Here is a 16,208-nt window from a genome sequence, read left to right as displayed (position 1 = left end):
ATTGCTATGGTACTATCAGGTGCTTCTTATTCTTCATGGAACAAACAACTCTCAGTGAGGAAATTTATTCTCCCAAGGGTACCTAGGTCGATCCATTAGGTAGTTCCACATACTACCACAAAATAAGAACCAGTGATGTCTCTCTCCTTTCATAGAAACAGGAACATTAACAAGGAACCAAACAGTGTTCTTGGTAAATAAAAATAAAGGTATATTCTATCTCAAATCAAAATTCAAATAGAAAAATAAACCAATTTTTAGTTGTAACAAACAATTATCTGTAACAAATAATAATCTTAGGTACTCTGTTCAAAAGTTTAGTGAGTTCTTACACAGAAAGGAAATTAGAGTCTCTTTAATACCCTATTCTTTTTACACCTTCCTATATGGGACAAGATAATGTTTAGTACAGTCATAGCAATAGTGCAAATGATTACTGGAAAAATGTTTATACAGCAGCTTTAATGGTTAAAATCTTTACAGAGTTCAAGACTAGGCACTTGAATCACATTCTTCTTTGGAACAAGAGTCGTATTTTCACTTTGAATACTTTTTACCCCTGCCAAGACGTAATGTCAATTTATAATTAGGGAAATAATTTAGGTTTGTTAGAAATGAAATGCTAAAAGAAAGAAACACAAAAACCAAAATAAAAATCCACCCCCAAATAAAAGTCCTCATCAGGAAATAATGAAATAGCTGAAAAAGAGAAACCCCTTTATATGTACAGAAATACACAGTCTGTAAAAGTGTGAAGGACAGCCCTCTCTAACAGCTTCCAGATGACCAGCACTTAGTCTTCCTCAAATAAACCTTCAGCAGCATATCTGCTGTCTTCCAAGGCCAGCTATCCAGTTTTTCCTACAATGGTGATTCTTCCTTTTTCATAGGATAAGAACATTTAATTCACATGAATTCAAACTGACCAGGAGGCTGCTGGTAGGCTTTATCTTTGGGATTCTGCTCTTGCAACTTGTCTCACAACTTGATGCAGGAGGATAGAAAGTATTTTTGCCTGCTGATAAGACTGGCTTTGATTTCATAGATTACTTGGTAGCCTGTTTATAGAATAAACAAAGATAACTCAGAACGCCTGTGTAGCCTGTGTTCAGAAAAATGCTCTCTGTTGACGGGGAGGGAAAGAAAACAAGTAACTAAGAAAAAGCCCAAACTTTGAAATGAGTGGATGCAAGGTCCCTCCCTAAAGGGGCATGCATTACCTAAATGACTTAGATCCACAGTGTTTGAGTTCTCAAATGTTTTCAAGATTTAAAGAATCCGGAATGGTTACAGTTAGTCTCAGGTCTGGGTTTCATTAATCAAACCTGTAATCAAATACCCACTTGACTTCATTTGGCTTTAATGGTTGAGTGGTGTTTATAACCAGGTTTACTAGGCATGGAAGCCTTTGGCAGCGGGGGGAGGGACTCACTTCACAAATTCTAGATTTGAGTCAAACAAAAAAGACCCCAGAGGCTAGTTTTATAAAGGTCAACGTTATCTTTTTTTTCTGTTGGTAGCACTAAACTAATGGCAGTTCCATTTTGAAGCCTAGAAGTTATTCCCTGGAGTTTCTGTAAGATTCATTTATTCCCAGGACCTCCAAAGAATGCCCACTGGTGAGATCTTAGCTCCTTGGAGAGGGATCACACTGACACAAAATAGTCACAGCTGGATGAAAGGGGGCTCGCTCTGGGTCAGGCACCGTGCCTCGCACCTCTTAGGTCTTATTTCACTCTGGTCCCCACAACAACCCTATGGCACAGATATCACTGTTTTCCTTCCTTTTATAGACGAGGACATGGGGGGGGGCGGTTGGAGAGGTCATGAATCTTGTCCAAGGCCCCAAGAGTAAAACATGGCGGCTCTGACACTCAAAAACAGTGTATCCTGGATTCTTTTCCAAAATTAATCTTAATGATGCTAATAATACACAGGAGCAGCTTATGTCCCATATATGATTCCCCAAAACTAGTGGCAGCACACTGGTATCACGCACCATCTGTCTGGAAGGCGGGGTTGCTCCAACCCCCCAGAGCCCTCACCGGGGCCCAGCTCCACAGGAATGCGTCAGGCTTATCTGCTGGGCAGCCTGTACCCTGCTCTGAAGAGGGAGGGGGGACAAGGTGGGCTGTCAAAGGCTCATGACTTTGGCTGCAGGGAGCTGTAAGCACCCTGATAAAAGCACAGCAGGCAGGCATTTGGGCCTCATTTAAAATGAAATGGGGGAAAAACCACGAGAGACATGTAAGAAAAGAAAAAGGAACAATTTTCCAAGTCAGACCTGACAAAAATTGTTCCAGTTCTTAAAAATACTTTTTTTGGAATTAGCACAATTGCTTTAAAAATTTACTTGCTTCCTTTTAATAGAACAGAAATAGTAACAAAGATGAAATCCACCATGTGGCAGGCTGCTTGACCTAGCTGAGGGGTTTCAAGGGCTGCTTTACAACAAAGCGCGGGACTGAAGATGAGAGTTGGGCTATGTACTTATCATTATACGATTATCACCTTATTTACATAATTCTTTGGTGAGTTGATAGGAGTTGGTTGTTAACTCCAAAGGAAAACAGTGATACGGAATATTTTTCAGAAAAGAGACAAGATCATTTCAATGTTCTATAGACTCAACGTGGGCCTTGAACTCATGTCCCTGAGATCAAGAGTTGTATACTCTTCTGACAGAGCCAGCCAGGTGACCAAAGACAAAGATCATTTCAGAAGATCATTTCAGAAGACGTGTTCTGATAGTAGGTCACAGATTTGCATTATTATGTATATGCTTTAAGGTAAGCAAACCACTCCCCCAGTATTTTTTTTTCACTCCCCCAGTATTAATACTGAATGTGATCTTTTCATGGTCTTGGCCTTATCATTGGGTTGGATTCTATAGCAAAACCAACAAGACTGGGACAAGAGCTGATCTCTCCAAGGAAATAAATATAAAAATCCCTTATAAGTATATGGGTAAGAACGTTGGTGAGTGATCCAAATCCAAAAAATGTGGTAGTTTCATAACTAACTTTTGGTCACTATCAAACTTTGTATTAAGATAGTATCACCATGATCCTCAGGAAAACATTAAGTTGGGGGTGCCTGGGTGGTTGTCAGTTAAGTGTCTAACTCTTAGTTTTGGCTCAGGTCATGATCTCAGGGTTGTGAGACAGGGAGTTGGCTTAAGATTCTCTGTCTCTTTCCCTCTGCCCCTCCTGTTCATGCTGTGTCTCTCTTTCTCTCTCAAATAAATAAATCTTTTTTAAAAAAAGAGAAAGAAAAAACATTAAGTCTACAAGCCTTCCCCTAAGTAGAGTCTGCTAAGAAATCACCAAATATTCTGAGTGTTTATAATATATCTTTAAGCAGAACACTAGTGTGTACATGGGAGCAGTTCTAACATCTGTGTGTGGGTGTAGAGGTGGGGAGGGTAGCAGGAAAGAGAAACCAAAAAAAGTTATTTTGTTTTAAACAAATTTAAAAACGTTTTATTAAAGGTAAAAATGTTAAAATTGATATTTAATAATATTTTATGAAGTAATACTTGGCAACTGAGTTTGGGTAATCCTATTACCATATACGTATTTAAAACCAACTTCCCAAAATATTTCAACAGGGCAAAAGATGGAGGTCTATAAGAAGTCTGTCCCTCTGGAGAGAACTTGGCAGATTACAAACTTTCGAACCACACTACAGCTTCATGATTTACTGGCCCTCAAATTCCATGGACTGAGAAACTATGTGGAAGAGGTGAGTATAGCTAAGGAGATGAATATCACATCATCAGGAAAACAGCTATCTTCCACTGCTGTGCTAACAACTCAGAACCTGTAGTGCATTTCAAAAGAAGATGCCCTCATCGTTTTCTTCAGAACATTTGTTTAGGTCTCTCAGAAGGAAAATAATTTGCCTTGAGCAGTCTCGGTGAACACAGACAAGAGCCCTTAAGGTTTCCATTACAAACAAGGTAATGACCGTTACTATAAATTCTGAAGCATTTCCTTTTTGTAAAGAGAACCCAACCTCAATACTTTCTCCACATATTCAAATCTGGGCCTCCAATTTTGGCGTAATTATTTTCTTTTCTTTTTTCTTCTTTAAGATTTTACTTATTTATTCATCAGAGACACACAGAGAGAGGCAGAGACATAGCCACAGGGAAAAGCGGGCTCCCTGTGGGGAGAGTGATGCAGGACTCGATCACAGGACCCTAGGAATCATGATCTAAGCCAAAGGCAAACACTCGACCACTGAGACACCCAGGCATCCCTGTGCCTCATAATTTTCAAAGCACTTTGGGACACCCATTACCTCATTTCCTCCTCACACTTAACCTCTGAAACATCATCCTCCGCACCCACAAAAATGGAAACCCAACTAGCATACACTGCAGAGTCCAAATACAGATGAAGGTTTAGCTGTTTCTATGCTTTTCTTTTCACAAAAGATCCAGAAACACAGATTTATTCCCTCTAAAGAGAAGTGGCTTTTGGAATAGAACGGAAATCACAATGTGCCATGGCTGACTGTCTCCTCAGAGGAGGGCCACTAAATTTCAAACTGATATTAAAAGAAAAAAAAAATCAAGAATCTAATTATGACTAGTTTGGGTTCCAATGTTGCAGTGATATTTTTATGACCCAGAAATTCCTAAGCTGTTGCTGCTGTTTTGAGGGCCCACTTACTAAGTGGCATAAAATGTGTGAAATGGTTGATCTGACTCAGTGCGTAAATATTTCCTAGGATCCATCTTATGAGTGACCTCATTTATATGCGTTATCACCAATGATGAATTGAAAAATAAATTAATTCTACCCCACAGCTAAGCATTAAAACATTTTAAAAATGTCTGGAGTCGTTTACATTCCAGATGTTGACTTCTCTCCCAAACTGTATTAGTGACACTTTCTCATTCCGTAATGACATAGGGCATTACACACTACAGTGTGGGACTTGGGATCACATTGCTTTCAGAAAATGTGTACATACCCTGGACATTTCTAAGCAGCCGTTTAATTGGATTTGAAAAGTGACAGGGTTTCTGTGGTTAATATGGCATTTTTTCCCCATCAACCATGAGAACTAGTCTATTTCCTACACCGTTCTAAAGAGCCTACCTATCTTTCCCTAACCACTGCTTAAGTTAGCAGATTCACAAATTGTCTTACATAAGAAAGGCAAAAAATAGTACTTTTGCTGAACTGCAATGCTTTCTTTGCTTACAAAGGAGAAATAAATACTGTCATTCTACCTTATAGATGTTTTTATAAGTTAAAATACGTACTGATAAGAGAAAATTCATTTCGAATTTACGCATAGAATCATGATGCGAATTTTTTTCTGTGTATAATTGTCCCCCAAAATTCAGCTTTTATAGCTTATAAGTTTTGAGAAAAATGACAAAGGGTGAATAACGTAAAAATGAATAAAATGTCATGAAGCATTTGAAAGGATTATCAGTGTCTCATCATTGTCTGCTACATGTTTTATCACTTCCACTTCATTAAACCCACCAGCTGCCCCTTAGCCTAAAGACCTACCAGCACAACGAACAAGGATTTCTGACAGTTTTATTCACATTTCACATCAATGCTCATTTACTGCCTGTCCACTGTAGTTTAAAAGCTGTGCTGAGTTATTTTACAGCCTTATTTAATCCTATTGTTACTTTTTTGTACCTGGGGAAGCTGAAGAGGTTCAGAGAAGCTTCTCTGGAATTCTAACAATGGTTCTTTTGACTCTAACACGCCATAACTCCCCCACCTCCCATTTATTCCTCTGAATGTGTTATTTTAATTCAATGTAACAGCAACTTTGGCTCTGATAGGGCACCTGGTTGGGACTGTACACTCAGTTACATTGCTTTTTAAAAAACTCTATTCCAAGTTTCCAGGCCATTTGAATGTTGTTTCAGCAATCATATGGTATTGAATATGGAATGGTCTAAGTACCTCCTAGGTCAGTGTCATTTAATGGCAATACTAAGTAACAAGATGTTACTTATTTTAATTAAGAGGCCTATGACTTATAATGAATTAAATTACTATTACCATTCGCTAATCAAACACCTGATTTAATTAGTAGAACAAGGGTAAGCAAAAAACATTTTGATGTTAATATTTCATTCCTAAACCAAAAAAAAAAAAAAAAGAGGAAAAAGAAAATAAACATTTCCATTTACCTGCATAAAGCCTCAATGGCGTCTCTGTCCAAAAAGTCATGCTCTCTCTTGACCGAGGAAATATCAATGGGGAACAGAAGATCTGTAAGAAAAATAAAAATACATTTACTGAACACCTAAATTCTTGCCAATCTAGCCCGATTTAGCAGAGGGAAAAAAAAAAGTAATTTCTTGAATACCTACTGTGTGCAGGACACCTCCCTTCCTATCAAGCGCTATGAGAGAATAAAGCAACTTTCGAGTAGTCCATCAGTGTCCTGAAGGAGCTTAGATGTAAAGCGGTCTGTAGACTCAAATAAATATCCCTTCTTGTCAGATAAGTAGTTCAAAACACTGTTCCACCTTTAAACAAATTGTCAGGCAACAGAGCCCTGCTATAAATTATAGTTTAAGCCAGAATCAACACCAGGAGGATACTTCCTTTCAGCGTGGTGGTGGTGGTGGTGGTGGTGGTGGTGGTGGTGGTTGTCCTTCGTGTGTGTCTGCTCACATTTGATCAGGGGAAGAGGTCATGGAAAACTGAGCCAAGGAAAGGTCTACAGAACAATGGCAAGTGGTAGTAAATGGAATCTAACCATTTGCATGACATCAAAAGCTAAAGAGAATTCAGGATATGCTATTTTTAAACAAATATTAGCACTTCCATATGGCTTTTCAGGAGTTTATATAACTCCCCCTAAAACAAAAGGCCAGCTACAAAGCTGCTGTAGAACAATAGAAGCCCAAATCCTTTAATCTCTAGGAGAGTTCAATGCTCTTAGAATACTAGGAGGTATATCAGAACCAAAAAGGAGAAAGGGGGAAAAAGTCAACGTGATAGAAGAATTCCCTTTTTTTTTATCCCCTGTTGATAAATGCATCAAGAAGAGGAAAAGAAGACTGGCAGCACCACTGTGGAAATTTACAACAGCTCTGGAACTGCCACTAGATAAAAACAAGTTACTCTCTTTGGAGTCCCAGCTATTAGGGTATAATTGGTCTTTCCTGTAGAATGCTTACATAACATGATGAGTAAGAGTTCTTCGGTACACCTCTGTGGGTCAGGAATAGGCGAAATAAGTCAGCACAGCAGGAAACTGGGATTGCCATACCAAACAGAAACAAAAACAAAACAAAACAAAAAAACAAAATGCCAACCCCATGGCCTCTGAAATAGCTAATGCTTTATACTGGGATAGACAAGGCTCTTAGGAGTTCTGGAGATGCAAGTGATTAGCAATTTTCTAGTTCTTGGGTTGACTGTTAGATTTTCATAGTTTCCAACTTCCAGTTACTGGTTTCACAGAATGGAGCTCCTTATTCTTAACAATTTCTTTGCTAGAGATAATGGTTCAGAGTGCTTTTTTTTTTTTTTTTAATTTTGGAAACAACATAATTAGCGTTACAGTCCAATTTTTTTGTTGAAGGCATAGAGTTAGATTACCTTTATTGTTCCCTGAATAACATAGGCAGACCAAGGAAGCAGCCCAGGATTTACAAAGACATATATGAAATTTAGTATTGCAGCAATTTATCTCTTCATTATTTTATAGACCAACTCTATTGGCATATAGTGAATGTAAACAACCAGGGCAGACTGTGAAACTCTTTGAAGGTTGTGACATTTTATTTCACCTTGAGCTATTAAATAATAGAGCTGATAATAATGAATAGATTTTGAATACTTCTAAAGGGTAACATCAGATCTATAAATGTAAATGAAAAGCTCACATGTCTGTTAAGTATCCAGGAGATCATGACTGTCTTATTTTAACAATTCTAACTTACCCAGAACTGTGTAACTATAAATTTCTATTAAAAAACAAACCAAAAAAAAAAAAACCAAAAAAAACCAAAAACTGTTGGGTAGGTAGGGATTAAATGTAAGAGAGAAGTGAAATAATTAAATGCATAATTTTCTCTTACTTGCCTAGACTCTTCTGAAAGGACTGGCTTTTGAAAGATATACTTTGTTAATGTATATAAGTTCTTCAGGTTAGGATTTAATCTTCCAGCTTGGGTTTAAGGGCAGGAAGTATAAATTGTCAAAGACCAAACTAAAGCAAAACAGGAAGACCAGGAATGTGTGGGTTGGTGTGTACTGTGTGTATACTCACCCTGCACACAGGACGAAGGACAGAAATTACTACCCAGAACTATATACAGTATATCCCTATATATACAAGTTCAAAAGACTTGTAATTGTGAAGAGATCCCAAATACATTCTGTGCAAATGTAGTCTGAATGTTAGGATTCATCAAAAAGTAAGACAGAGACTGGAAATGAGTCTTAGCAAACATACACTCACAAGAAAGTGCTGCTTGGCAGCAAATCAACACCAAAAATGAACATAATTGAAGGAAATTTGATTTCTAAACAGGAGAACAAAAGGAACAGAAGGACAGCCACCTTACTGCCACTGCAAATGCAATTATCTTTCCCCATCTCCAGTGGAGCTGTGAATTGAATGCAATAGAATGGTGGTCCCTCCCCAACCTTCCCCACCTCCAAGCCCTTCTGAAAGACAAAGATACTGTAAATGTTATTAGGTCAGAAATTCTCTCTGAAGGAAAGATAAGCAACTCCACCATAATAAGCATGCAGGTTAACCAAGTACCATAAAAGAGAAAGAGAGAGAGAGAGAGAGAGAGAAAAGAAAAAGGAATTGGAAATACTCCCTATAATGTAGGAATAATAAAGATATTTTACATAGTCTAGCAATAAAACAATTCTGAATCCAACTTCATGGGAAAATACTGCACATTCAATCTGGGCTACAATGAGGAAGACTAGGCATTATAAATTAGGCAATGAAATAACTTAGCTGAATGAGCTAGGAAAATAAAAATGATCTCTATGGTCTCTGTCGGATTTGCTTCTGGGGAGCCCACCCACCCACCCCATAGCTCCTCAAGATAGCCTGCTGATCATGTCTAGCACTACCAAACTTACAAACTATACCCACTCTTAGTATTGGCATTTTGTTCGTGTGTTAAAGAAGGTTGGCAATGACCCCTAGCTCCATCCAAGAGCCCAATGCCACTGTTACAGGAAGTAGTCTGATTGTTATTACCCTACAAGAAGAGAAGAGTAAAAGACATGATTTTAAAACTATTTATTATGAGAAAAGTTGAACATCTTTGGTGAAAATATTTAAGTGACATCATTTCAATTCAATCTTTTAGAAATTTTGTCACATGGTGGCTATCTCCTAGCAATTCCCTTCCTAAGAAGTTGATGAAAAAGATGTATTTTTTAGATGTAAATCAACCAAAATTATGTTTGTTTGTTTGTTTTTGAGATTCTGGCAATCACTTTATTCTTTGATGTCTGAATTATGTTTTTATTTCTATAAAATAGGTAACATTCATCACAGTGTTGAGCACCCCTGTTGCTGTAAATAGTGGCTTGTTGATTAGTTGAATGGATGGGATGGGATGGATAGGATGAATGAATCAATGAATGAGAGACATGTAGTGTCATCATCTCAGTAGAGTTAAAGAAACAAAGAATGCTCAAGGTAGAAGAAGCTCTGGAAGTCATTTAACTTACTCTCAATTTAGGAAATCACTTCACTATTCACCCAACCTTTACTTGAAAATTACCCATAAAAATGGAGTTCACTGGTTCACAACTATAATTCTCAGTAGAGTTAAAGAAACAAAGAATGCTCAAGGTAGAAGAAGCTCTGGAAGTCATTTAACTTACTCTCAATTTAGGAATCACTTCACTATTCACTCACTTTTGCTTGAAAATTACCCATAAAAATGGAGTTCACTGGTTCACAACTATAATTCTTTTTAAATGACTTCACATAGAGTATGATAAAAAAAATGCCACATAAATGAACATCCTATTCATCTTGCCACGTGTATGGTATGCTCCACCCACTACGGGCAGCCAGAGGCTCAGGATGAGTCACACCTGAGGAGCTCTTCATCCTTAGCCACAGTATCTGAATGACCCCCAGGGAACTGATTATGAAGTGAAGGAGTAAAAAATTGGAAATCGGCCTAGATCTTTCCTTTTTTTTTTTTTTTTTTAGGTCTCTTTTCCTTAGTTAAAAATTTGAATGGCACAGAAAAAATAATATTCACTAAATGACAACCTAAACAAAAATAAAAAAAAAAAAAAGTCTAATTATAACCTGGGAACTATCTATCTGCAATACATGACCAAGAAAGGCTTACTACTTAGAATAAAGAGCTGTTATAAATCATTATGAAAAGTGCAATCAGCTCATGAGAAAAACGGGCAACAGACATTTCACAGAAGAGCAAATACAAATGGCCAGATGATATGAAGAAACGAGTATTATCATTTATGATTAGGGAATTGGAAGTCAAAATATATCTGGTGATTGGCAAAAATTAAAGTCTGACAATATCCAGTATTGAAAGCACATGAACAGGATCTTTATATATTACTAATAGGAATGAAAATTCATACAGATATTTTTGAAAAATCTGGATTATAAAACTGAACATACACGTTTTCTATTACATGGTAATTCTGCTCCTCAGTATACAAATTATTGCAGATGTACCACAAGACTACAAAACAGTACAAGTATGTTCATAAGCCTACAGTTTATAAAAGCAAAACAGAAAAAGCCAAAATGCCCACCAATCAGAGTATGAATGAGAATAAACTGTGGTCTACTCACACAACAGGCTATTACACAGCATTCAAAGCAAGTGATCTAGAGGGACACACAGTACAGAAGAATCTTAATATACCAATTAGTGGAGAAAATTAAATCTTACAAGATTACATAGAGCATAAGACCCTTTTTAAAAGGGTAAAAGCAAATTTATAAAACTTTATATATTAGGAAAATGCCTTTAAAACTATATAAAAGGAAAGCAAGAAAATGACAAAAGTTTCGGGATGACAGCTACTTTGGGCAAGGGGTAGTGGAGGGACCTAATGGGGCAACACGTTGGGTGCATTATTATCAAGGTCCTAGCTTTTGTTTTGAGTGGTGGAGGTCTTAGGACTTGCTCCATTGTTTTCTTAATGAAATATTTTAATAAATGATAAAATATCGGAAAATAAATTGTAGATCAGTGATATCATGAACCAAGGATATGAACATGCTAATTTAAAAACAACCAAAACAAAACAAAAATAACATTTCCCTACTCACCTTCGTAAAGCTGTGCATACTGGGGGAAACCTGTTGCCCGTAGCCAATCACAAGCTTCCTTGGCTTCAATTTCTGCAACAGAAGAAAGACAAAAATGTCAGTCATGTGTACCTCAGCCTGCTTTCTTCCTTAACAAACTCTGATTTTGTTATATACACAAAATACATCTCCTGACAATGGCTAAGCAAAATAAACAAACAAACAAACAAACACACAGTTCAAATGGTTTAAAATATGGTGCATCATTTTAGACTTTAAAAAATGCATTTTTATGTATCGTTCCTTAAAAAATAAAAATGGGGTCCTAGCAGTAGGTTACTCTGTGCTGCTTCTATGTTCTGGTTACAAATGACTGTGAAAATAGGGTGTAACAAGCAGGTTGAAGAGGGATTAAATATTTTGGAGCCAAGATGGTCTAACCTGGTTTACTTTTCACATCAACAGATGGCCACAAATACATGTGATGCCCTGGAAAAGACTAACCTGCCCAAAGGAACAGACTTTCCCCCAACAGGATGCACAGAAAAGGCCCAGGTGCCATGGCAATGTGCCTTTAGGTGCATCCAGAAGTAGAGGCCAGGCTGCCAGGTGACCCAGAGGGCATTAAGTCAATAAATCCCACAGTCTTGGCAGACTGAAATGCCTAATAAAGCTCTACTTCCTTGTGGTTAACATCTTGTAGATAGTATTGATAAACAGAAAGGCCAAGAAAGAGCAACTGACACACTGTGTTCAAACTCACTCAAGCACATATTTACAATCCTGTTAAAACTGACTCAGAGAGGAGGTCCAGGGCACCTTCATTAGTTTCTCTGCTTGCACAAAAAAGTATCCTTTCAATTCTTCTTTCCACCTTCCTCAGGCCATTAGAGTACTTAGGTGTATAAGGTGAGTCACTCATTTATTAATGTCTCAACATTGCTTAATTTATTCTGGATTCAAATCTTTATTAAGCATCTCTCCTCTGAGCCAGATGGAGGTGCACAATCCATATTAGACGTATACATATCTTACTTTTGCCTAGTAACTTTACAGTTCGAAGTATTTTTTCCCTATTACTTCATGAGCTCCTTGGCCTGTAAAGAAAGGCAATTAAAAACACTCAAGAGCACCTGGGTGGCTCACTGGTTGAGAGTCTGCCTTTGGCTCAGGCTGTGATTAGGGATCCTGGGATGGAGTCCCACATCAGACTCCCTCCCCATGGGGAGCTTGCTTCTCCCTCTGCCTATGTCTGCCTCTCTCATGATTAAATAAATAAAATCTAAACAACAAAATAAGAATTGTCCACTATGAATTACCTGTACTTAACATTTTTTAATGTAATGACATATACCTTGTCTCAGAAAGGAATGAAAGCAGCTTTACATAAAATCATAAAATAAACATTTTCCAGAAAACTGTATTGCTGGAAAAACCTATAAAAGCTCAACGTTTTATTTTACAGAATGAAGAAACTTTTTTCTCTATCTCTGTGGCCCCTGCTCAAAGACAGACATGGAAAGAAAAAAGGCTACGTGTTTGTTTAAAAAAATATTTTAAATAACTCACTCCTATTTGGAGGTTATTTCCATGAAACAGATTGTTAGACTCTGAACAATGGATTATCAAAAAGTATATGCTCTTGCTTTCTTAATATTTTACTCAACAAGTGGTGAGTAACCAGAAATTCTCAATGTCCACTCTTTTTTGACTATATTCAGACATGACACTGGGTCAGCATATGCACAAAAGCCTTAATTAGACACACTTTACCAGCTAATATTGCCACCTCTTCAGACCATGTTCCTGATTTTCTGATTAAAATGGCTTCCTGCTCATAGGCACGTAAGATATGAGGTATTTTCTTAAAAACCTTTACATTTATTTATATAATGCCTTACAAATTACCAAGCATTCTCATATATATTGCTTAAGGCCCCGAGTGATTTCAGGAGCCCACAGATGCCTATTGCTGAATTGTCATTCTCTTACTCACTTCCCAACACTAAGGAAAATGAAAAGCTACCAAATGACCACAAATTCGTTTAAAATGCTATGTCCAAATAGCCACTTCGCTTAGGGCCACGTGGTTAGAAAGAATTGATGTGAGCAGGGAAAGGTTTGCATCTTCAGCAGATAATCTAATTAAAGGCTGAAAATGGCTAAAAATCAGTATTTTCAAGAACTTCAGAGATCCAGAAATGTTACCCTCCTTTTCCCTACCCTGAAATAAATGAAAATGTGTCTTTATTTTGAATATGAAACACGGGAAATAGGCAAGTCTCTATCTCTCTTACATTTAAGAATGCCCACTCATGAAAACTTGGGTTGCAGAACAAATGGAAACTCAACACACTGTGTCTGTAGAAATCAGAATGAAAACATTGGAAAAAGTGTAAAAAGTTGTCATTTTTAAAAAAATAAATGGAATAGTTCTTGACTTCACTCCTACTCATTTCCAATTATCAAGAGAAAATGGTAATAACATTCGAATGTTAAGTACTGATTTTAAAAAAAAAAATCAGTATTTCCATTTTATTTAACATGAAATGAACCTATGTCTACATCTAAGTCAGGTAGAGAACACCTTTCCTAGTTTCACATGCCACCCCGCCCCCCCCAATGCAAACCATTACTTTCCTTCTTGTCTCTCAACTAAAATTCCACCTCTCAATTCTCTCCTCTTTCAGAGAAACCATCACACCTCCAAAGCTACAGCCTTAATCTTGTCTCTCCCTCACAAATTCACTAGAGCTCCATTGCTTGGAAAATCTAGTCTAAATAGCTCTGTGTGGTTTTCTGGGCTCTCCATGAGGCAGGCAACCTAATTGTTCAACTCCCTGTATTCACTCTATCTCCTAGCCATAGGACGCTCACTGCTCATCTCACTATACATCACTGTGACTTCCTGGCATGAAATGCTCTCCCATCTTCTCAGTGTCAAATTTCACTCGCCCTTCAAGGTCCATCCATCCCAAATGCTGCCTCCTCTAAGCAGATCTCCCAGATGCCTCTTGACAATTCTATCAACAGCTAACTTTTATTGAGTGCTTACTATTTGCAAGGACCTGTCTAAGCATTTAAGGCATATTAATTCATTTCCTTTTCACGTTGATCCTAAAACACAGATTACTAATATCATCCCCAAGATACAGAGGTGAGGAACTAAACAAAGAAATAACTTCTTTTTTTAAAAAAAATTATTTACTTGAGAATGAGAGAGCGGGAGCAGGGGGGGAGGGGCAGAGGGAGAAGGAGTTGAGCAAGGAGCCCAACTTGGGGACTGGATCTCAGGACTCTGAGATCATGACCTGAGCTGAAGACAGATGCTTAACCAACTGAGCCAACCAGGTGCCCCGAGAAATAACTTCTTAGAATGGGTTTTCTTTACATTCAAATACCATAGTAGAGAGAGAACTAAGACTAATAAATAAACAAGGCAGGGGCTCTTGGGTGGCTCAGTCAGTTAAGCATCTGACTCTTGATTTTGGCTCAAGTCATGGTCTCAGGGCTGTGAGAGAGACTCCTGTGTCGGTCTCTGCACTGGGCAGGGAGCCTGCTTACGAGTCTCTCTCTCTCTCCCCTTCTTACCCCTTCCATGAGCAAGACAGTTTCGTCCCTTAAAAAATATAGAACAACAAGCAACACTTAAAATATTAAAACCATGTACATATTGCATTTCTTAGTCACTAAATCCTGATGTCTGTTTTTGGAGGCCTCTCACTGGCTCTAAGGTATGACTTTTTCTTCAGTATATGCAACTATGAGGATGACTTTTAAAAAATATTCTCCACCAGGCAAAAATGCAATCAGAAACTAAAAGTACAATGGAAATACAAGGTCACTTTAATACCTGGATTTTCTCTGAGCAAACAACAGACAAAATGTGTTAAGGAGGAAACAGGAAATATTTATTGGAAACAGCTTTAGTGGTTAGTTGTATAAGATGAATGAGGTCCAGGAGACTCTTTTGCGTAAGGCTGGGAGCCATTTAGTCCATATTTGCACATTTCCTGGCACTATGGGATGACCCTATCTTCCCCTTACCCCTCAACAGTGAGTTAAACAGAAATCCCCCAGCGCCGTCATCATTCTGTTGAACCCGCTGATCTTAACTGGTTGAGCAACAGTAATTGGGTCCAGGATGTGATTACTTCCATATTCTGTGTGCCCTACCTTCACAGTGGGAACTGTCAGGCTCTTTGCCTTCTTTGACAACATGCTACCAAAATCAGGACTCAAGGCAAATGCCACAGCTACATAGAATGTAGCTGTTAAAAGTCTAAGGAATTGGAGGAATGCAAGAAAATTCAAGCACTTTTCAGATTCCTTGGATTCCCCCAAATATGACAGACCTATGGGTAAAGATCCATGGAAATGCTGATGCTTTTACAACCACAGAGAAGCACCTTAAGCTATTTGAAGGCAGGTAGTATTTTCTAATCCAAAACAAAATTCATTTCTCTCCCTTGGTCACACAGATTAATTCCAACAGAAGGAGAGTCTTCTTAGCGATTTTCCAGCCTCCAATGAGTTGGCCAAGTTTACAGGACTGCCACGCAGCTGGGCCCATACATACTGGGCAGGTGGGCCTCACAAGTCAGCCCACTGGAGAAGAGCACCATGGCTTTAAAACCCTGATCTCAGTGGTTCTCAGCTCTGTATGCAATAGGCACCATGTTGGGAGCTTTCTAAAACCACCAACCACCACCCACTCCCAGGCATTTGGGTTTTCTCAGTCTAGGGAGTACCCAGGAAGCACCTTTTTAAAAAAGCTCTCTAGGTAAATTTAAGGGCAGCCTGGATTGAGAACAACTGATCCAGACTACACTGCTCTGTATTCTTGCTTCAGGAACTCTTTCTCCCCAGATTATTTCAATAGTGTCCCAACTAAATTTGGTGATAAGCTTTGCCCCTCCCTGTCC

At 38.1% G+C, this 16,208-nt stretch overlaps 1 protein-coding gene across 1 annotated transcript in view; it reads right to left on the bottom strand.

The window, feature by feature from the left end:
* Window positions 1-16,208, bottom strand: part of DLC1 (DLC1 Rho GTPase activating protein) — a 406,473-nt gene that overhangs the window by 18,590 nt on the left and 371,675 nt on the right. The window contains 2 exon segments of the mRNA XM_041752236.1: window positions 6,176-6,257; window positions 11,305-11,376. Of these exon segments, the coding sequence (XP_041608170.1) occupies window positions 6,176-6,257; window positions 11,305-11,376 (154 nt within the window).

This window comes from Vulpes lagopus, chromosome 4 (assembly GCF_018345385.1).
Source record: "Vulpes lagopus strain Blue_001 chromosome 4, ASM1834538v1, whole genome shotgun sequence".
Lineage (NCBI taxonomy): Eukaryota > Metazoa > Chordata > Mammalia > Carnivora > Canidae > Vulpes > Vulpes lagopus.
This window is presented reverse-complemented; position numbering and strand designations above follow the sequence as displayed.